Below are 23746 nucleotides of genomic sequence, written 5' to 3' on the forward strand. Positions count from 1 at the left end.
GAAGGCACCCCCACTGTTGACCCCCCACCCCCCTATTGCCCCACCCACCCCCCACCCCGCTAATGCCCCCCCACCCCAGTGATGCCCCCCAATCAATCCCCAGTGACCCCCAACCTCCCCCCCCTCCCGTGGCTAGCTACTGACGAACAACTGCTTGCTAAAAACGCAAATTTTTATTTTGCTGTTTTTTTCAAGCTTTTTGAAAATTTTTGACGTTTTTTTATTTTTATCAGCCCTAGGTGTCCAAGAATCTCCTCAAGGGTTCGATAATAAGTTACTCCATTGTTTCTAGTTGTAATGGAATGGTTTCAACATTTTAATATCATGACTTTTAGCAATTTTTCGACAAAACGTGCTATTTTTTCAAATTTTTTGACATTTGTTTCCTTATTCAGGTCTTTCCAGACCCAGAGGCCAGGAAACATCCTAAGGAGATCGATAATAAGTTACTGACAAATTTTTAATGGCAGTGGAATAGTTTTTCAACTTTTTAATGTTACAAGTTTTAACAAACAAAGATTGCAATTTTTTTGGCTTTTTTTAGATTTCTCTGGCCTCAAGAGACACGGAATTTCCTCTAGGGTTTGATAATATTTTATTGCATAGTTTATTGATGTAATAGAATGTTCTTCAAGATTTTAATATCAGTAATTTATAATTTAATTTTTTAATATATTAATCCTGTTTGTCCTTTATGCAATTTTTCGCTTGGCCGATTTTTTGTCTGACCCATTTGACTTTCGTCTTCAGAAACGGGATAAAGAGGTAGTGCCCTGAGGTCACTAAACCGTGGCTAGCTGTTGAAGAAGCCAACCGCTGGCCGGTCGGTTATGTTTGCTTTTGGTAACGGTGTTTGACACCTGTCAATGTTCTCTGCTGCATTTTGCACGAATTTCTAATACTTTTTACCACACGATGCAACTGTAGTTTTCGATAGATTCGGATTCATAACTACTTTTGTTACTGGGCTCAAGGTTTTTTTTCGAAAGTGTTTGCTCTTATCCTGTAAAAATCGTGATAAAAGACTGCTTATCTTGCCTGAGCTTACTTTCCTACTTCAAGAAACATGAAGTTATTTTGCTTCTGTTTATTGCATACTATTATGGTCAATGAGAAATGATAGAACAGAAACTACTCTTAATGCTGCAAACCTTAAAATGGATTTTCATTTCGATACTACAAAGCAGACATCTTTCAGAATTAATTTTTACCTGGTGCTATAACGGTATTACAAGTCTGATATTTTTAAATCATAGGTTATTACAGGCTTGAAACTTTTAATCGCTCTCAAACAAAGTTTGTCGCAATTATATTAGCCCCGTGGTCTTTTAATGCAATTTTTCGCCTGAACGATTTTTTTTCTGACCCATTTGACTTTTCGTCCGCAAAAACGGGATAAACATGTAGCACCCAGAGGGCATTAAGTTCTCTTAGAGCCTTTCAGCTCACTAGGCTCCAAGTATGCGAATCACAGATACTGTTTTGGAGATGTATACTCATGGTGTGAAGGGCGGTTCTTAGTTTGACCCAATCCCACATTTCACCCCCGCCCTCCCCATACACACAAACACACACGTCCCCTCACTTCACACCCCCCCCCCCCAATCCCCACCCTGCACATCGTTCAGACCGTAAGGGCACCGTGCAGCCAATGACCCCCCTCCGCCCGTTGCCCCCATCGATCCCCCCGGTGTACACACCCCCCTCCCCCCATTAAGCTAAAGCTAGCCTCCTTAAATCGTAGCTAGCTACTGACGAAGCCAACCGCACGTGGGGCATTTGAGAGCAATTCGCGCGACGTTAGTCGGTTATGTTTAAATGCAGAAAAAAGACCAGTAGTGCTTGGTTATTAATAGTCAAAGGTTAATAGCGCCAACATGCAATCATGATTTGCATAGGAATCGAACTGGTTGACGAAACGAGTCCTGACTTAAATGGTGACAGCTGTAGTGATCATATGGCCAAGAGTGGTCTAAAGTATGCCTACATGGCTGCCCCCGGAACGTACGAGTCTCAACCGCCGGAATCATCGAAAGTTGACTCCATAGAACAAGAAAACAATTCCACAACTCAAGCTCCGTCTAATCCTGTTCCAGATAATAGTGATGAGTCATTAGATGACCTTATGTCACAGCTCAAAGCTTTGTAAATGCTGAAGTGTTTAAGAAAATCTCTTGAAGTGAATGTTTTAATGTTGTAAATGACAGTGTGTATACTGCGCTTATCAATGGTGCTTGGTAATAAAGTATTTTCTATAATTATTGCTCGTTATTTACGTCATATTTGAATTGGTGTATTTATTCAATTTATCTGCTGAAAGTTATTCAGTTGGTTTTCACTATCAAGGTCTGAGATAAGTCAAAGTTTCAAAAGTGAGAAGCAAATCTTCATGAAACAATTATCGATTGCTCTAGCAAATTTTGTTGCAGTTATTTGGCCTGGTCATTTTTGTTTTGTCTGACCAATTTAATGGACTTTTTCCTTACTTGACACCGATTCAGCGTAACCAATTTTGCTGTTTTGAAAAATTTGAAGTCCGTTGTATTTATTTGCGCTCTAATTTAATGCATTTTTCTATCAAATTGGATGGTTGCGTCAAATGTGCAACAAATCAAAGTTTGGTGACGATATTTTATTTTAACAGGGAGAGCTGGTAATATCTTCCCTCATCCAAAAATGTGTTCTTATAGAACGGGGAAGGTACATTTTTGAAGTACAACAAAGATTAATTCAAGAGTTTTTTCAAAATTTAACATTTACGGCTGGACAGACATTATCAATTTTTAACCTACAAAGTATTTAACTGATTAACGCTTGGTCGTCATCAAAATCGTAATTGTAGTCATAAACGATATTTAAACCAGGTTATTAAATCGTCCGACACAGGTTAGTTTCTTGTAGTGGGCCATTTCGTTGAACATCGGGAACATTCATTGAAAATCTGCAAGTGAGCCCGCCCACGCAACGGGCTGATTGTGTGGGTCTATCGAAAAAAGGTGAAGATTTTGTCGACAGACCATCACAATTGTTTGGCAACGATCTTGGCAAACTTTCCACCGCTCATTGAGTGGTAATTAAGGTTATGTAACATTGTACAGAAAGAGCTGTTCTTTACAGAGAATTATAGATTTATTGAAATACAGTGGGATCCTGTATTTGTGGGAAAAGCTAAAAAGCATAAATTTCATGTTTTTAGCAAGTTTGTCTCCTCCATAATATAAATTTAGGTCGCAAAAAAATTCCGCAATTTTACGTATGGTTGAAAGGTATTTTTGTAAGCCTCGGTTTTAAAAAATTGTTCAGTTTATAAATAACATAACCAAAAACTATGAAAGAAAAAGTACGCGGAATTGAGATGCAAGAAAATTTGCTCAAAATTAATAGGTTCGGTCATAACGTCATTTTTTTTTACTGCTCAGAAGAAAAAAGAATGCGAAGTCGTCTTCTCAATTTCACTGATTTAACTAAGTGCTAATGTAGAAACTGAAGATCTTGGTCTTTGCATTCTACGAATTTTTTTATGACTAAAAGCTTATATTTTTAAGTCAATTTCTTCCTTTTTATCAAGATTTTTTCGCTAATATATAGATGTAAATCGGAATTTTTGTGAGCAATTGGGATGAAACTGAATTCTGAAAAATTGGTCTGTTCAGACGTCATGTATCCTTTAACTATAGTTTGAAAACCTCTAAAACCTTGACAGTTGAAAAATATTAAAATATGATTGGCGCACGATTGCAAAAGTAAAATTACTTGGAAAATTTACCGAAATCGCCGAGGAGAGTTAAGTACATGGTGTGAAGGACAATTTAGACCCTCCAGTCCACGCTCGCATTTCCTTCCATTCCCGCCAAGAACCGAATTCTGTTGTGTAGGGTTATCAAATTGTGTAGAGGACAATTTTAGGTGTTTTGGATGAAAAATCCCCCAACTGATGTCACGCCCGTGCACACAGTAATGCTAGACTGCCTAAGAGTTCAGTAGCTGCAACAACCAAAGTGATCCATAACCAGTCGTTTGAGTAATTCGTCCCACTTTTCTAGTGTCTGTCCCAACAAACAGTCAGCAATTAAGTTTCAGAAAATTGTTCAGGAAAGATTGGATTGATCAAATTTTTTGCCGTTATAACTGTTCTTTTGGACAATGAAATCAAATAAAACAGTTAAAAATTGGTCCTAATTTGATAGAGCTGAAATGATTAAAAGTTTAGTTTGGCTACAAAACGTTTGATAGCGGAACTCAATGATCAAAATTCTGAAGCGTTTGAAAACTTCTGATATTCAAAATTAGTAATGCAAGAAATAGAAAGCTGAAAATATGCTGCTAATGCTTTGATTAAATTTTTCCATAACGATTTATTTTTTTGGCAAAACGGATGATTTTATTTTTATTGCAAAAATTCTATATGCAAAAATTTTATTTGGCATAGTTTTGCCTGCATATAGTTATAAATGTCTGAGTTGTTCAAAATTGACTATGAAAATCAGTCGTGTTTTTACAAGCTTTGAAAACGATATAGTTTGAAAAAGCTGGAAATTTAAAAAAAAATCCACTATTGTTATTGAGAATCCTCCTTACTTTTTGGAAAAAATTGTAAGGTTTTGTTGATAGCTTTTGACTGAACTGTCTATATGTCTTCGAACGGGAGGATTTGAGATTCGAAGTTAAAGGTTTTTGTGAAAATTCGTATTTTTTGTTAATATACAGGTAAAAGTTTTTTTACTTTTCTGATGAAACTTTTGGTCGCTGCTTTAACGTAGTTTTCAGCGCAATAGTTTAACTTTTGGTGGTCAAAAATCTCTAAACTAGTCGCTTATTTGATTTCGATAAATCTCTTTAACGGATTCGATAGACTGTCAAATTTGCCATATGTAACAGATTTACGAAAGTAAATTTCAAGTAATTTTCGGTCCTAAATTTATTGGCTTTCTCTACAGAACTCTTGTATTATTATCGTATCAGTTTAAAACATTGGATTATATTGCATTGATTTTTGAAACTTTAAAACATTGTGTACGTTTAAATTTTTCTCCTCCTGTTTTAATCAAAGTGGACGTGGTCAATCTGAGTTATCTCACCTAATCTGATGGCTCTGCTATTGTTGGCTCCCGGTTTTTGCTCAATGGAGTTTTTATAATGATCCTTTGCCGCAAACTTAGGGACATTTTGCGAGTTCAAAAGTGAAATTGATGTAATCGTTGAAGTTTGATGCATCAACGTGTTGTGGAGAATTTTTAGCTGAGTTTCGGGGTAAAAGGAAAAAACTTCCATGCTCCCCCAGTCTAATTCTAATAGAAAATAGACCCCCACGGAAAAACCCCTGTTATTAATGAACTTTCGTCAAAATAATTTAATTGGTTGTGATAGTTTCACGTCAAGTCCCACGGCCCGCTAAGGCTTGTCCGTGACCTGAGAGGCATGGCCAAATTGCCTTAAATTCTCAGGGTTTTCACTGTCAAATAGGAATTTAATTCCGTATCGGTTAACTTAAATTGGGTGGGGTCTTTCGAAACCGGAATCTTGAATGAAAGTGATGCGATATCAGGTAGATATTCTTCAAATTGACCGCCGAGACCATAATTTTAATTGATATTTAAAATCTAAATGTAATGATGAAAAAGACGTGAATTAAAGTTAACTGACATCTTCCGGGCGCCAATGTCATTAATTGCTCTCAAAGAAGTTTGTAACGATTTTATTACTCCTGTTGCCTTTTTAAGACGATTTTTCACAAATGAGTTTTTTTCTCAAACGAGTAAAAATGTTTTGGATATAGATTTTTTGATTCTGAGCCATTTATGTTTATTTTTTGCGGCCATTTGACTTCTGTGTTTTTTTTTCACGTTTGGGTGATGTATACTAATTGTGTATACTAACCGGTGTATACTAACCGGCGGTGTATACTAACCGGAATCTTGAATGAAAGTGATGCGATATCAGGTAGATATTCTTCAAATTGACCGCCGAAACCATAATTTTAATTGATATTTAAAATCTAAATGTAATGATGAAAAAGACGTGAATTAAAGTTAACTGACATCTTCCGGGCGCCAATGTCATTAATTGCTCTCAAAGAAGTTTGTAACGATTTTATTAGTCCTGTTGCCTTTTTATGACGATTTTTCACAAACGAGTTTTTTTTCTCAAACGAGTAAAAATGTTTTGGATATAGATTTTTTGATTCTGAGCCATTTATGTTTATTTTTTGCGGCCATTTGACTTCTGTGTTTTTTTTCACGTTTGGGCGATGTATACTAATTGTAACACATTTCTTTCAAAAGTGTTTATATGCTGTTGTCTGAATTGGTCTCTGGGCAACTTGATTTTATCGACTTTGACTCTTAAACTCTCCATTAAAATTTTACAATTTTTTGTTCTTTACGTTATTCTGCTACTGAGCCCACAAAACTGAATAATCTCTGTTAAGTTCTCATGAGGCTTTATTTTACGTGAATAATGTTAAGAGTTTAATTATAGTGTTGTAAATTCCGTCCTTTTAAATTGTATGTCTACTGAGGCCCAATTTTGAGAGGTCTTCTTCATGTTTTTTCTCTAGTTTTTCAGCGTTGAAGTAATGAAAGATCTCATTAAATTCAGTAGTGAAGAAAGAAAAGCTTATCAATTGCTCGAGAACATAGCTACTGTTTTTTTTACTCAAAACTATCTTTTCAAAAGTTTAAATGAAAATAAAATTTGTGACAGGTTGTTTTTTGTGATGCCCATGAGTCTCCTCTATTGAAGTCCATGAGTCAATAATGTGGTATATCTGAATATAATTGCCCTTACGATTGATAGCTGATCAGATATATGAATTTGATTTGATGTAATTTTGTAAAATTTTGAGTGATTTGTCTGTATTTGGTCTTTACTCATTTTGTTTTCTGTTGGTTAAATTTAGATGCCCACAATTGGACTTATTCATTATTCGGACTGCGAGAGCATTTTATTCTAATAAAGTTTAATATAAATTTCTGATTCTGTCAGTTTTGTCGACGACTGTTTTCACTTATAAATCTAAATTGAGCTCATAGATTTAGTTGAATTTATTTAGAGGTAAGCAAGATGAATAATAACGAAGGTGTTACTTCAGAGATTTGACCGTTGGAATTTGGTTTGACCGTTGGAATTTGGTTTGACCGTTGGAATTTGGTTTGATGTTGGTTTCTGCATCGTTTTTTGTTGGGTAAAATTGGCTGTTTACTTGACAAAATTGTCTTTTTGATAATGTGAATTTGCATTAAAGTTGATCTAATTTTAGCTGTTCCATCTGTCCCAACGTTCATTTAGTGAAAAATTTGATCTCACTTGTTTTAACCTTCTTTTTGTATGCACATCTGTCATTTTTAAGAATATCAGTATAAATTACGCAAATTGAACTAATTAGTCTAGAAATGCATTCCTTATGTCCTCATGGTAAATAAATTTGTTGTTTGAATTGGTCTTTGGTCAACTAATGATAGTGTTTTCATTAAAACTTGGTGATTTTGTCCATTTTTTGTCTTGTTTTGTTAATAAATCCCAATACTGAGATATCTCGTTGATGTTCTAATGAAGTCTATTAATCGGAAGTTATGTCTCTTTTAGAGTTTATGGTTGTGAATTCTTTTGAGACTATTTTAGTAAATATTTTAGTAAAAAGTTTTGAGTTGTTTTCGGTAGGTTTGATACAGTCAGTAATGCGTGACATCTTTGATTGCAGTAATGACGAAAGAAAGCTTATGAATGACTGGAGTTAATGTCTTTTTTGCATGACCGGGCATAATTTTTCAATAAAACGAGCCAAAAATACGAGTTCTGAACGTTTTTGTTTTTTCTTCAATCTCTTAAGTTAATATTTCATTAGTCAATAATGAGACATAGATGACTCTAGGTTTCTCTTTCTCCTCGTGGCTAATAATAGATTTAAATTAATCAAAAATCATTTTTGTAATAAAAAAATGGAGAAATTTTTTAATTTTGTCGATATTTGGTTTTGGACTTCTGGTTTTTCTAATTTTTTTTTTACAAATGGACTCATTAATTTTTTTGATTGCCAATGGCTACAATTGGTTTTATTTGTTTTTGGAGAAGCATAATTAAACCTTACGAATGTGTCTGTTTGACAACTAATGGTTTCTGATTGCTGAATTTTTTGAATAAAGGAGCTTGAAAATAAAATTTGCCCTTTAATTTTGCATTGTGAATTCGTAAATTAATCTAGTTAACAAGATGTGCCAGCTACCTCCTACTGAATCCTCGTGCTTGCGTTTAGTGGTTTTAGTTTTTCAGTTGACTGTTTTCCACATATGTTTTATTCCGCATATGTTTTTTATGAATTGATAGTTAATTTGGTAGAGCAATCTCTTGATAAATTCCATTGCCAAAGATGACTTACTTCAATCGTGACTTACTTCGCGATTATTTTGTTTGGGTAACCTCTATTTGAGATTGATCTGGTTTTGCATTCTCAATTTAGATTTATTAGTGAGTGCAGATGTAATTTTTATCTCTGCGCTTTTTTATAAGTGGTGGTAGTAGTAGAAGTTATAAAAACTTCAATTACCTTGGACAGGATATTACAGCATTATAAATTTTGAAAAGTTTTGCTATCATGTCAAAAGAAATTGCGTTTAACAATTTAAAAAATGAAATAAAAACATTAAAATTTTAAAGCTCAAGTACACGTATTTTTAATGTCATATTTCGTTTTCGTTAAGTTCAAACGACACCTATGTATACGATCTTGACATAAGGTTTTCGATTTGAAATAGCTAAGGAGATCAACTGCGTCATTGACCACTTTTTGTACTCGGAAGAAGGACTTATACGTAATACGTTTTCTTGCTCGCGAGACTAAGCGTTCCATGTCCATATTACGATTATTTACACTCTTGGTCTCAATTGCGAAGAAATTTAGGACATGAGAATTAAGTACATTGGGGATTTGAAATATAATGGAAATTAAGTGGAGGCCACATGTTTCTTAGAAAATATTTCAGTTGCAGTATTTTTCGTAAAAGGGATAAGTTGATTTTTGAATCTGAATATTTGTTTTTTTTTTTTTGGTAAAAATTATTTGTTCATTTGATAATACTCGTTTTTTCTACCTGAAAGATTGCTTTTTGATTTCATGTTTGTCGCTCCGTTTTTTCGAGTGTTCATTCTAGTGAATTAAAGGAATTTTATCCCACTGGTATGTCACCGTTTTTTGTATAGACATCTGTTCTTGTTTTAAGAATATATCACACTTTAAGTGAATTTTGATCTACTTTAGAGGCAGTTTTTCAAGATTGTGGATGAACGGGTTCGGAACATCATGTGCCATCGCATATTAGCGAGCATCCTTGTTATGAAAATTCGTTTCCTCGAGTTTTTGTTTGGCAGGGTTTTGGCGTTAATTTGCCGAGGCAGTCAAAAATCTCAGTAGCAGGGTAAGTAGTTAAATTGCAGTTGAATTTCCTTTTGCAGTTGTGATTTTGATTGTCTTGACATTCTGGGAAAAAATTGAGATAGTGAAAAGAGAAATAGCAATTTGTGTTCTTGATTAGTAAAAAATTCCTCACAGCTGGCATTCACCATAATAATTCGCAGCCATAATAATCTGTATCCAAAATTGTAGAATAAAGGAATTTGAAAGTTGAAAAGCTTAGGCTAAAAAATTGGTTTTTGTTTTCTGCATGCTATGAATTTAACACCGAAGAATTAATCAGTCTGACTGTAGTACACTGGTTCATTAAACATTATCTTTTATAGCCTCGACTGTTTTTGAGGTCTAGATATAAAGCAAAACGTTATGAAGTTTCACGAAAGCTCTTGTTTTATTTTATTGTACGTTTCTTCTGTTACATATGAACTGGCCAGTTTAGATAAAAATTGAGTTTACGGAATTCCGTCTATTTGTAACCGGTGCGAGAGCAAGTTTCTTAAATATTCGTAATTAGTTTTTTATTGACTTTTATTCACATTTCGTATAGCGATTTAAATCAAAACAAGCATTGGTTAGATTTGCAAACTGTGAATGTTTCATAACGTTTCGTTTGAGCATGTTCAGTACATAACTTTGTCTCTTAGAGTGCGTATCTTTGTCTACAAAAATCTACCGAAATGTAAGTTGCACTGTTCTCTGTGCTCGTGTGAAATGTCGAATGACCGTATAGCAAAATGAGAAAAAGCCAATATTTCCTGTTCTCTCATTGGTCAGTTTGAAATGCATTCAAACGCAGTTTAATCAGGTTTTAAACAAATAGTACAACTATGGTCTATCTGTGTTCGCAACCCGCCCCCTCCCCCGTGAGAGGGGGGGGGGGTTGCGGACACGAAGAGGACGAGTCGGGGGCAACAACACGGCGGAATATCGTAGATCAAGCGATGACGACTGATTCAATTAGTCGTCGTTTCTTACATTTGTACTTCAATTTAAACCATGACATTAATGGGCCAAAAGCGTTCGGCTATAATTTTCATTTTTCTCTGCTAAACGCCCTTTGGCTAGAATTCCTAGCTGCAGTGTTGCTATGTCAACAATACTTTCTACCTAGCTTTTATGCTTACGTCATAGAATTTCGCAGAAACAGTTTATCGAAACGCAGTTTTACCGTTCCGTTTGCTATGTCGACATTACTCTATGCTTAGGTTTTATACTTAAGTCATAGAACATCGGAGAAACATAATCTATGGAGACGTAATTTTACAGTTCCGTGCTTGTGTTAAGTTTTCTATATCGACATTACTATCTGCTTAGCAGTTATTCAGAGGTCATTTTACGTCGCATAAACACTGGTAATTAGCCAATGCTGATTGACCTCCAGTAATTTTGACGATCAAATAGATTATTACTGTTATTCTTTCAAAGCATGATTTGATTAGCTTAAGTTTTGGTTAAACGAATTATCCTGATTGTTCTTGAAGTCTTCTGCTTCAAAATGTCTGAGCCCGCTGACACTTAACTTCAGTAATCTCGTCACACATTTAATCCAGACAATCTTGATTCAACTAGTTCTAGTAAGTTTTCTGCTCAAACCATTGCAATCATATTTTTTTTAATTAAGGAAACTCAAAGGGAGATAATTTAATATTACTAATTGTTCTTAAATGTTAAAAAGATTGAATTCCAGTGACAGATATCCGTAACCATTTCAACGGGAGTGTTAAGTCAAGGTACTTATAATTCAAACATTATGGATTTTAATAGAATAATGACAATTCGGGACGTTTATAGTTTCTTTTGAGTGAACCTTAAATCTCTCCCTGATAGGTTTCCACAGGTTACAGGAAGTTTGAAACTTTTTGCAAAAATGGCCGTTGATTTTTTGCTTGAAAATTTGACATCATTAACAGAATTGGATTTGATGAAGTTACGCCAGGATTCTGCAGCTTAAGAGATTTCTATGATACTGGGACTGGCTTTTTTGGAGCTGCAATACAAGAATTTTGAGCTGCTTTTTGTTAGCTAAGAGTTTAAAACGATAATTTTTGAAAAGCTGTAGCTGTTTGTGAAGTTTTGTTCAGATTTTTGTGCAGATAGACATTTTCTTTGATCTTCAAAAGTATTCGAGCAGGCTTTTTGCTGATAAAGCTAGATTTAATTGCCCAACTGAGCTAGGGAATATAAAAGCGTTTGACACCTCTTACCAGAACAGCTTTGTATGCAAGTACCTCAACACCAAAGCTTGTATACAATTAAATCTATTTTCAAAAGGGAAGAAGTTTTTGATAGTTTAGATTGATAGCACTCCACTATCTATTTTTGGCCGATTTTTCACCTGTTCTTAGAAAGTATTTAACTGCATTTGTTCACGGTTTCACTATTCAGGTCTATTGTTAGAGCTGGACATGGTGCTATCATTTTTAAACTGTTTGCAAACTTAGTTTTCAGATTAAGGCTGTTTCTATCAAAATAAAGGGGATAATTTTTCAACGGATTTCTCAAGTCTTTTGTTTGCAGCTGCAAGATCTAAATTGTTTTTGAAAAACAAAGTCAGCATCGTATTGCACAGCACTGTTAATTCACTTTTTCATTCAAGTCGTTTACTTAGAGGTTGAAACGTTTGTCTCACGGCCGTTCCTGTGAGATTTCTTGATAACGTTAATTCAATTTTAATCAGTTTTTAATTTTTTTTAACAAAAAATGGCTGTCATCTTGACTTCCACAGTGTCGTTTTGAACAGTAATTCAATAATGTAATTATAAAACTTCACCAATGCCTTTCCTAATTCTTTGGCGCCCTCTACAGACAAAACTAAATCCAAGAACTCAAAATGGTGTCAAAGGGTAGATTACAGTATTGACAACACGAACGAAAAAAGAAACAGTTTCTTGATACAGTTTTAACTCAATCAATATACAAGGCGGCTCGGTAATGTGCGATGGCACATAAGGTTCCGACCCCGCCCATCCACAATTTTGGCATAATTGTCTACCAAATGAGGAACAGATAGAAAAACCCAAAAATTTTTTTTTGCGAATCCCTAAAAAGCCCAAGTCTTTTTCAAAAAATTCTGTATGAACGATAAGATAGCCTCCAAAGCAAAAAACTCAGTGGAGTAAAAATTGATGCATTAGATTGCTGTAATATGTCAATATTAAGAAAGCGAGTCAAGACGAACAGCAAAATCAAACAACAACAACAACAAACATTAATTACATCAAAAAATTTATGTCCCTCTTAAAAACTAAATTTAATAACAAAGTCAACATACCGTCAGATAAACCTAAAACTAAACAAAAATAACTTATAAATCACCAGAAAACATATGCTACCAGTCCATAAAAAGGTTTGGTAACAATTATACAAAAAAGAGCAAAAACAGTAAAGTAAAAAAAAATTAACTTATTTTTTTGAAACAGTTAACTTCAAAGTAATAGATACCATTAGGAATCAATTAATATTACCACAAATTTACGATTACCACTGCTTCTATAGAAGGGCATTAAGACCTGTCCTTATTCATTTTTTAAAGCGGCTAAAAAGAACAACAAAGAACAAACAAAATTTCAATTGAAACTTGCCAGAAAACGCTGTCAAAACCGTGAAGCCAAATTTTGGCACTCAAAATATATTTGATTGCGCCTTCTTCAAACAGCTATAATGTAGTACGTGGCCTTTCATTAGTAAGACTAGGTAACAAGTAGACAAAAAAGCGAAGTGCTAAAGTATGTAATACTTTAATTTTTTTTTCGAAACAAAATTACATTCAATGTCATGAAAGGCATTAATTACAAAAAGAGCTATTTAAATAGGGTCGTTTATTCCTGAAAAGGAAGCCCTCGAGACCTGTAATTATCCAGAATATTTCTTGCATCTACAAAAAGAATGTCAAATATGACAAAAATCAAATTAGTTTACTTTTTTCTTGTTAAAAACCGGTGTCGAAGCCAGTAAGGTCATAACAAATTCTTTAAAAAAAGATTTTGGGACACCAATCCCTTTTTTCCCTTGACACCCATAATGTCATATTTGACCTGTAATTAACTAACGAGATTAGGTAACAAAAAGAAACATAAAAAGAACAAAATTGCGAAGTTTTTTTTTAAATTTTGGAAAACGATTGTTTTCAAAGTCATGAAAGCCATCAGCTATGTACTAATATCAGAATATCGGTTCTTCTATTCTTCCATGAAAAGCCAATGAAAGCTATCACTATACAGGAAATTTCATACGACCGAAACGACAAAGTATAAATGACAGTTAGAGACAAAATTAAAAAATTCAATTGATTTCTTCAAGAAAGAGGCGTCGAGGCCGTTAAAACGATGATGTATATCTTTCAGGATTTTAATATGTTCAATTGTGCCTTATTCTGAATGCTAATAAGGTGACATGAGAACTGTCAATAATATGATAATGTGACAAAATTAGAAAACGTGAAAAACTGGCAAATATCAAAACAAACAAAAATCTGAAATCTTGTAGTATCAAAGCCAGAAAACAATAACTTCAGGCTTAAAACTGCAACCGAGAATAAATGCCAAATCAGTAGAATGAAGAAGCAGTCTTTATTTGCTGACACTAAGCTGGAAGTTGAACAAATTAAGAAAAAAATAGAGGAAAAGTTAATTAAGCCATTATTTATTGAAAAGTCAATTATTTTTAAAAAAAGAAACGACCATAAACTTTCAATTAAAAAACTAAATGCATTAGTTTGGAGCTGTCTAGCAAGCGAATTGGTTGGACCTATCACTGCTGAGCTTTGATTTGTTGATTTGATGTGTTCAAGACCGACTGATTACAACCCGATTTTTTTGGGACTGTAACAGTCCGAGAATGGCCCAAAACTAGCCCTGCTAATACTTATTGTCCGCTAGGAACAATTGATTTTTCGAATGTTGTAGATATAGATAATTTGTTAGTTGAAAACTCAAAATAAATTCTGCATTTTTGATAATCAACGAGTAAAGTTAGCAATAAACGGCATAGTTTTAACTACAGTGCACTCTCAGCGGACTCTGAAGTAGAAATAGCCCCCCTCTGAGTCTAGAAAGATTATATGAGTGTTGTTTGGGGTTGTACTGTCGGCAAATTTAATCAAAGTGGACTAAAGTAGCTTATTTTGTGCTGTTTTTGATGAAAAAGGCTAAATTTTGAAATGTTTATCCAGATTTTTTTACCACAAAAATTAAATCAAAACAATCAACAATGCTTGTTCGTCTTCAAAAATAAAATCAACGACACTATTCTTAAAAATTATAACAAATTTTAGCAAAATTGACGAAAATTTAGGCAAAAAGTCCGGAAAATGTGAATAAAGACAACGTGAATTCACTCTTCTTTTCTCAGAAGTGTAAACCTCGATAACTCCCTGTAGAAAACGAAAATTAAAAAAATCTTTTTAATTCCATATTCTACGCTGGACGAGCTTTCTAACGATACCAGTCTCAACTCTCTACGATGAATATATGGAGCGGCGAAAATTCACGGAACAAAAACCCATTTGAGTATATAGTTCCTCCCCCCTGAAGAGGTTCGGAACAATTAGTCTTGCAACAAATGAATAAATACACCAAAAACAGAACACAGCCTTTTCGTTTTTTTCAGTGACGATCGTTGCTCTGTAACAGGGGCTGAAGTGTATGTTAATGAATCCTGCCTTAAGACCGATCCATCGGTGACCCAACTGATGACATTAATTACAACTATTCATTACCACCTGACAAAATTTTGCTGGAAGAAGTTTCTGCAAATAAGAGGATCCGAATGTATGTAACAAGATTTTTTAAAAGCTTTTACAGAACAATTGTTAGTTGCGCCTCATTAAAAACTTGTTTGGATCGACAATAGTTTAGCAGCTCCAATAAAACAAGTGGAAAATTATAAACGGCATTGGAAATTAAAAACATTGGAATCGTACCGCTTATATGAAATCCCTTCTGTGATTACATAAATATATAACTTGGTGTTTACCTTACAAGTAACAAATCACGGAACGCAGTTCGAATTTGAACAAAATTAAAGTGGAAAGAAAACTGACATATCACTTTGTTAGGGAGCTGGAAATATAATTTCTCGGTCAATTAATTCAAGCAAAAGTTATCGGTCCATCAATTATTACTGCTAGAGTTTCGATAAATAGTTCGAGATGTATCATTCCACGTCTTCTAAATAGATTGATTCACTGACCGTGCTAAGTACCTTTACGTCAGAGCTTAAGAAACCATTTAATTCTCTTATGTATAAGGACGAAAAATATTGGGACAATCCGGAAAAATATAAATCTTTTTGAGAATTCAGTGGTTTACTACGTTTCTAGGGAAAGGTACGTAGCACGGTCAGTGAATCAAGCTTTTTAGAAGATGTGGAATGAGATATCTTGAACTCTTTTTTTGATACTCAAGCAGTAATGTTAGAATGGCCGAGAATTTTTGCTTGAATTAATTGACCGAACAATTATATTTCCAGCTCCTCAACACAGCGATATGTCAGTTGTCTTTCCTCTTTAGTTTCGCTTAAATTCGAAATTGCGTTCCGTGATTTGTTACCTGTAAGTTAAACACCAATTTTTTTTTATATAATGACAGAAGGGATTTTATATAAGCGCTACGATTTCAAAGTCTTCCATTTCCAGTGCCGTTGCTTGAATTAATTGACCGAACAATTATATTTCCAGCTCCTCAACACAGCGATATGTCAGTTGTCTTTCCACTTTAGTTTTGCTTAAATTCGAAATTGCGTTCCGTGATTTGTTACCTGTAAGTTAAACACCATTTTTTTTATATAATCACAGAAGGGATTTTATATAAGCGCTACGATTTCAAAGTCTTCCATTTCCAGTGCCGTTTATATTTTTCCACTTGCTTTATTGGAGCTGCTGAACTATTGTCTTTTCTATCCAAATAAGTTTTTAGTGCGGCGCAACTAACAATTGTTGTTAAAAAGCTTTTAAAAGATCTGGTTACATTGATTAGGATCCTCAAATTTGCAGAAACTTCTTCCAGCAAAGTTTTGTCAGGTGGTAGTGAATAGTTGTGTTTAATGTCATCAGTTGGGTCACCGATGGATCGGTCTTCAGGCAGGATTCATTAACATACACTTCAGCCCCTGTTACACAGCAACCATCGTCAATGAAATAAACGAAAAGGCTGTTTTTTTCTTGGTGTAGGTAGTCATTTGTTGCAAGACCGTATTTTATTGGATTTTAATTGTATCAAGAGAATTTCTTTTTTCGTTCTTGTCAATTTTGTAAACTAGCCTTTGATATCATTTTGTGTTCTCGCATTCAGTTTGGTCTATAGAAGGCGTCAAGGAATTAGGAAAGGCATTGGTGAATTTTTAAAAAAGTTTTATACGCTAGTCCAGCTATAGAAATGGGTTTTGAGTTTGTCTTGCATTCAATCCAGGAGTTTTTTGAGCATCTTCTATCAAGTAGGTTTTGTTGAACGCATGATGGTACTGGGGCCAGTGCCCTTCATTCATTACATTATTGATTTACTGTTCAAAAGGACACTGTTACAGTCAAGCTGACATAATTTGATATTCTTAGAAGGAGAATGAATGGTGGACTTAACACTTTCTGTCCAAATTTGTCAGTGCCTGCAGTTTTTCTCAACGTTTTTGCTTTTAATTTTGTTGCCGCAAATGACTACAGCGCTAAGATCTAATGTGTAATAATTAAACCTATCTTAGAGAGGGCTATTCTTCTTTTTGAAAAATTGTTATTATCAGCTATTTTGACAAGCGCTGGAATTTAGATGGCCAGAAAAAAGAAAAAGAGAACGGATCAATCAATTGAATCATCGACATCAACGGAATCAATCAATGCTAATCGAAAAGTTTGCTCTATTTGCGAAATCGAGCCAGATCTTAAATCTGGTGAAACCGTCTACTCATGTAGAACTTGCTCTGACAAGACTGAAGAATCTGAAAAGGTCTGGAACTGCATTGGTTGTATTGGTTCTTGTGCGTGTCAAAAACACACGATTGAGGATATTAATGGTTACGAGGTGACTGTTTGCGACAAACATCGGATGATAAACGAATATTTTTGTGAGAAAGAAGAGTGCAAATGTGTTTTGTGTAGTCGATGCTTGCTTGACCATCTAAATCACAATTGTGTACCGGCCTATAAGAAGAGTAAAGATGTCAGATCTGAAGTCTTCAATTACGTGAGCAAACTCGATTCCTTATCCAAAGATATGAAACATCGTCAGCAATTGCAACTGGACTGTCGAGATTCGATGAACGAAGCTTCGACTTTATGCTCTCCTGATGAAATAGCAGAAGTTTTGCTTGGTTTCATGCGAGAACTGATCAAGAAACTATTAGCGCAAGGAACATCGGCCACGAAATGTAATCAACTTGTCGCCAGTTTCAAAGCAGAGCATGAGAAAATTCTAGAAGGTAATGACAGGACAACTGTGGCGAAACAGATCGAGAACTCAGAGGCGCTTAACAATGGTTTGTGTGAAGTTCTCACCAAATCGGATGTTGTGATGGTGGATAACTTCACAAACATGATTTCACGCTTGGATGATTCTCTGAAAGAGCAGAGATCGACCTTGGACTCGCACGTGTTCTGCCAACCGCTGTATGTTCGAGATGAAAATATGAGGAGCCATGCTTCAAATGCATTGAGTGTGTTTTTGAACACTATGATTTGGCCCACTGTTAAAACACTCAATTACAGACAAGTGAATTTTAGCAATTGTGGCTATTCTGCTTTACCGGCTGATTTCAAACTGAATACTACAATTGCTCTTTTGAATGGCGTGGTCCTTCCAGTTGGACTTGACAAAGATGACAACTGGATGGTTTATATCCACAGCAATCAAAGAATTCAAAAATCTCCTGCCTCAATTGCAAATGAAAAGGCTCTGACCATCAGATCTTGTTACGGTTACGCTGATCAAAGTCATGCGAACCAACAATGCTTTGTGGTTGAAGCACCTGATGGTTACTATCTCGCCCGACCACTGCAAAATCCGGACAGCACCGAGATGCCAGTTGAACAAGTTTTCCCTGATCTCCTTCGAAATAATCTGGTTGTTTGTTACGTCACAAGTGCGTGTCAAGTGAACTGTCTAGTGTATGATAGTGACACGAATGCAATCAAACCGTTTCAGCAAGATACAGCGATGCGGGAGTTGAAAGTGCCTTCAAAGCCTAAATTGTTCTGTCTTAACCATCGGAGAGATATTTTTGCGATGACTTTTGGTCAAAGTACTGATATCACAGTTATTACAATTGACAGCACTGAAACTATTCTTGCAGTGGAGCATGGATTTCGGACTCTTGACCGGTTGTTGCTCATTTATGACTACAGTACTGGTGCTTTTGTTTTGCTCGCCTGGGACTTCAGTCGACAAATATTTGGAGTTTTTAGACAAAACAAGTGTCACTTCAAATGGGTCTTAGCGGCCGTGTTCAAATGCTATATTCCCGGAACTGATTTGACGAAAAATCAACTATTGAGTGTAGAGACGAACTACCGCAATGCCTGCGGACAGAATTCTGAAAGCATATATTTAACGCTCGATAACTTTTCTAACCCGTTCTGTGTAACATTTCATTCCTTCGCCAACTCTGTCCCAGCGCTCTAAACATGTTTTGTATTATACTTTTTACTTTTGGAGATGTTACTTTTTTAATGAGCCTAAACTTCGAACAGAAAATTTGCACACAAGTGTTTCCTCATCTTACGGTATACTAAATTACTAACACTTAATACCCATTTCTGTATAGTTTTCCAGCCGATAAGCGATAGCGATGAAACTTCGATATCTTCGTGTTCTTAGTATGTTAGCTATTTTCTGTGACATCATTTTAACGTGACGTCATTTGATGCACTTTACTAATTTAAAACTAACCTGTTTCATAGGATGATCTTAATATGGGACAGAGGACGCAAGCTTCACGACGGTAGCAAACTCCAGTTGTATACTCAAATAAAGGAACTGCGTTTCTACATTATAAGGAGTGTGCTCCGGTTTCGGAAAAAAACCTCTCCGGAAAAAAAACCACTTAATTTTAGATTTAAAAAATAAACCCGCACTTAACTATTTAAAGCTGTGCGTTTGGCCTTGTCTCGTGAGCCATGGCCGTCCCGTAGCGGCCATCCCAATCAACTTTAAAATGATGGTTTTTCTGTGTGGGCTTTTTTCCGTGGGGGTTTTTCCTATCTAAAATTATTTCCTATACCCGTCTGCTCATAAATTAACCATATACTTGTGTTGCCTTATTTTGCGTTATAGCAAGATGAATTGTTGTCGCATATGAACTACAAATATCGACCAATTTTTTTTACTAGCTTTGCAAAATGTGAATGACTGCACAGCTTTTCCTTAAGGTATAGATACGCCTATGACCTGAAAAGCTATTAAAAGCAATGTTTTGCTGTTCTACGAATTTACTGTTTTTAAAGCCTTAAATATTAAAATGCTTCAATTTAAAGTTTAGTGTGGTTGTTTGTCAATTTGCTATTATTTATCAGTTAACTTGCTTCATTTGCTATAATGCGTAATGAAAACAATATTTTGCTATTCTGCTGTGGTTTATTTATTCGCTATTAATTATTTGTTAATCTGGTATAGTTTGCTATTGTGTCTAATGGAAACAATATATGGCTATTTTGCTGCTGTTTGTTAATTATTTTATAATCTGCTATAGTTTGCTATTCTGATCAAAGAAAACATTTTCTTATTCGAGTTTTTGAGTTCTTCAAAACGTAATGTTGACGTAATCTAAAAACCTCAAAAATTAAATTTAGGAAGCCAATTTAGGCGAGAAGGTTGCCAAAATATTTGAATCCTCTGATTTTGAAGGGTTTAAAGGTCAAATAACTAGTAAATTGAGCTCGTTTTTTTTGCAAGCTGATATTATGGTTGCAAAATGGAATTGTTTTTTTCCCGGAGTAAAGATATATTGCTAACTTCTAAAATTTTTGTTCCAACCCCCCAATGTACCAGTTCTACTTTTTGTTGAACCATCATTTGTCCCTTCGATGTCATTTGCTGGGAAATACAAAGGTGATATCTTTGAAAGCTCCTGAAAATTTAATCTATTGGTTCAGATATTTAAAAAAATATTGAGTCTCGAAAAAAAAATCAAGGCGCAAAAGTTTCGAATTTTTTCTCATTTTTTACCTTTTCACGCTTTGTACATTTTATGATTAATTTTGTGTATATCTCATTAAAAGATAAATTTTAATGTCTGCCGTATTGATACTTGATCGGAGCCATTATCGTGATTCCCTGGGGATTCCTCAAGTGAATCGGGAAAACTGATTCATTTTGTTGGAGTTTGTCGCTATTTTCATTTTGTGGACGTTTGTTGTTGGCTTGTCATTTATTCGCTACAATGACTGAATTTCATTGGCACTTGAGTAATTATTGAACGATTTTTTGGTTTCAGATATTGTCTTTCATTTATAGCCACTTTGCAACAATTAGATTTCAAAAATTAGCTGTAACTTTTTCTAGTTCTTGTGCATATTGCATTTTTCCCTATTGCTTAATCTTAAGTCTTTTTACAGATAAGCTTCAAACTCTCTCGTGACACTGAAATGGCTCAATTTGAAAATTTCGGTATATATGTGATGTTTTAAATGACAGTGCGATTTTTAATTGTCTTCGAAAACATCAGTATTTTCTTGGGTTAGGTCCGTTTTTGTAATTTTTTGTTGACGTGTCTGTGTGTTAACGATTACTGGTTACATTGGCTGGCTGATAATGCATGCTTGAAGGCGTAATAAATTAATAATCGAACATTATTAAATACTTTGAAACTAATTCTATTTAAAGATATTGATTTTTTAGTTTTGCTTTTTTGTGATTTTTTTGTCGTATAATCTTCTAATTGAGTGGCTTCTATGCATATCCAATGTTTTACCAGTTCGACGCCACTCACTTGCTTTACAAAAATTCAGTAATTTTGTCGTTTTTGCCGTCCCATCACCTAGTCTTAATAATGGCATGTATTATAAACTTCCTGATTAAATTAAATTGAAGCTGTATCTTGGATTCATTTTTCTGGCAATGTGGTTTGTTTATTGAGAAAATTTGTGTTAATCTATTTGGTTTCAGGACTCCAATTTTCGATCATCATTTCACTTTGATTTTCTAATGAGATAAGATTGAATGCGTTTATTGGTCGTTTGACGCTAAAGGCTTTTGATTACTTTGAAACTATTCGTTTTCGAACAAAGTTGGGAAACTGTCGACTGTTGCCTTCATTTGGTACTTTTATAGGAATACAGTTCTGTGAAGTTATGGTAGGTACTTTCTGGCAATCTGCTAGTTATGTTGTAAAATTGTCATTAACAATCGGATGTTCATTGTTATCTGGCTGAAATAAACGAAAAGTAATTACACGACAATACGGCAAGTTTTCGTACAAAATTTTCACTTTTGTTCCTGAAGTGATATTAATCAAAGGGTTTTTGTTCCACTGAAAAATTTTCTTTGATTGCAAGAGTTTCCTGTCGTGAAAATGAGGACATGTTCAAAGTTCATGAAAAATTTGGGATGACTTTTGTTAAGGGTACCAAAAAAATTTCCCAAAAATCAAAGTTTTTTTGTTCCAATGAAATAAGTTTACATGGGGTAGCTGTGGTAATAACTTCAACTAATGTTAATTGCGCGAAAAACTTACTTCAATTTTTGAAAATTAAATCTCTATAAAACTTCAATTGACAAACAGCTTCTAAAATGAGTATGAAGTTTGCACAAATTAATGAAATGCTTAATACACCAGTGGATAATTTGTTTTAGTGAAATTAAGGCTGGATTAGTTGTCCAAAAATTTAGTTTTGTGAGCTTTTTTTCCAGCTTTGTTCTTGAATAATTTCTTATTTTCTTGTCATTTATTTATCTAAATTGTTGCTTTTGTATTTGGAGATAAATTGATATTTTACATTAAATAAATTTTGCAACTTGAACCGTTGCTTCTGAATTCATTTCTCCTTTCGGGCATTTTTTGAAATCACATCTCAAGGAAATGTAATGTCTTCAGGTCTACCTATGCCGTTCATTTTGTATATAGGTTGTTGGCATTGGTGGTAGACCAATTATTGGTGACCTAGATTATAGATTTTTCCAAAGATCATAACTAGTTTTTAACTTCAAGTACTGGTGGAAATGGTGATTTTGCAATTTGCTCTGCTCCCAAATTTTTTTAAAAAACTTAATTGATGTGAAGCGGCTGTTGAGGCTAATATACACACGTTAACAGAAATGGTTTTTAGAAATGATTTTTTGTCGATGCTTATATAGAATTGCAAACCTCGGAAATTGATACCACAGTGTTTTGCAGAGCCTGAAAATGCGTTTCACGGCACTTTTTAATTTCCTCATTTTGGGATCTTTCAGCCGTCTTTTTGTCAACAATCAGTTAATATGGTAACTTCCCTTTGATAATTCTTATACTCAAGGCCTCTTTCTACCCCGATGTAATTTTGTTTTATAGAATTGTATATATGCTAATCCGATTTTGGTAAGTTTTACCATTTTTTCTTAATGTTTTTGTTTGTATTTTGGTTTTAATTACTAGAAATGGCTTTTTTGTGCAACATGAGAGTTTTTAATTTTGTTTCAATAAAAATTCAATCTTTTTTAGCGTTAACTGTTTGAAAAAAAGTTAAAATTTTTTTCATAAATGCTGTCATAAATTTTTTCGATCAATTTTTGCAGAATGTTTCAATGTTTTCTAGGTTTGAATTCTGCTTTTTTTGTTCTGTTCAGGAGGATGGATCTTTGTCTCGGAAGACTAATTGTATTTTCTATGTCTCGAATGCTGAATAATGAAATGTATTCGTTTTTCTTGATTTTTTAATTAGATTTTCAACTTTCAAAAATCAAGAATTAGTCTTTGTTACGGTGTTCCTTACATTGTGTCTATGTTTTTTCAATTCTAGTTTTATCATTCTAGCTTTTCCCTGGGACTTACCTTTATATTGGTTATATTGATTGTTTCAGTTTTTTTTAAAATTGAATGATTTAAGCTTTTTCTTAGATTTTCGTCATTTCTTTGGTTCGCAATTGATTTGGTTCACAAGGCAGTATGGAGAGTTTGTTAGAAAGCCTTTTCCAAAATTTCTACTCATTACTATTTATCATAATTTTCTTCCGGACTTGGTATTGTTTTTAAATGATTTTTTGCCTTTGAATTTGATTCTTTTGATTAAGTCTTTTCTATGATTATTTTGAATTTTCAATTAGTATGAAATCATGTTGTCTAGGATATATACAACAAATAAGAAATATATATTGTTATTGTCTTAATTGCAGCGATTAGAATTGTAATTTTAGTAGTTTTCTGATTCTTAAATTTGAGCATTCT

General features: G+C 34.3%; 2 protein-coding genes across 9 annotated transcripts in view; both read left to right on the top strand.

Annotated features, from left to right (window-relative positions):
* LOC142340563 (ubiquitin-like modifier-activating enzyme 5) overlaps positions 1-2323 on the top strand; it is a 29455-nt gene extending 27132 nt beyond the window's left edge. Inside the window, exon 10 of the mRNA XM_075391219.1 lies at positions 1899-2323. Within this exon, the coding sequence (XP_075247334.1) occupies positions 1899-2149 (251 nt within the window). The 3' untranslated portion in view covers positions 2150-2323. The remainder of the gene's footprint in view (positions 1-1898) is intronic.
* Positions 2324-2382: 59 nt separating this feature from the next.
* Positions 2383-20115, top strand: LOC142340562 (uncharacterized). 8 transcript variants are annotated; one of them, XM_075391210.1, is made up of 3 exons: positions 2383-2502; positions 10612-10980; positions 17164-20115. In XM_075391210.1, the coding sequence occupies exon 3, from the start codon at positions 17164-17166 to the stop codon at positions 19009-19011; it is 1848 nt and encodes a 615-aa protein (XP_075247325.1). In that variant the 5' UTR covers positions 2383-2502; positions 10612-10980; the 3' UTR covers positions 19012-20115. The 8 variants fall into 8 exon arrangements, with proteins under 8 accessions (XP_075247325.1, XP_075247330.1, XP_075247332.1 ...); XM_075391211.1 differs by lacking the exon at positions 2383-2502 and adding an exon at positions 9895-9912 and having other exon boundaries at positions 10626-10980; XM_075391215.1 differs by lacking the exon at positions 10612-10980 and having other exon boundaries at positions 2390-2653; positions 17138-20115.
* The last annotated feature ends 3631 nt before the right edge of the window (positions 20116-23746 follow it).

Source organism: Convolutriloba macropyga, chromosome 6 (genome assembly GCF_964194025.1).
Source record: "Convolutriloba macropyga chromosome 6, txConMacr16.3, whole genome shotgun sequence".
Taxonomy (NCBI): domain Eukaryota; kingdom Metazoa; phylum Xenacoelomorpha; order Acoela; family Convolutidae; genus Convolutriloba; species Convolutriloba macropyga.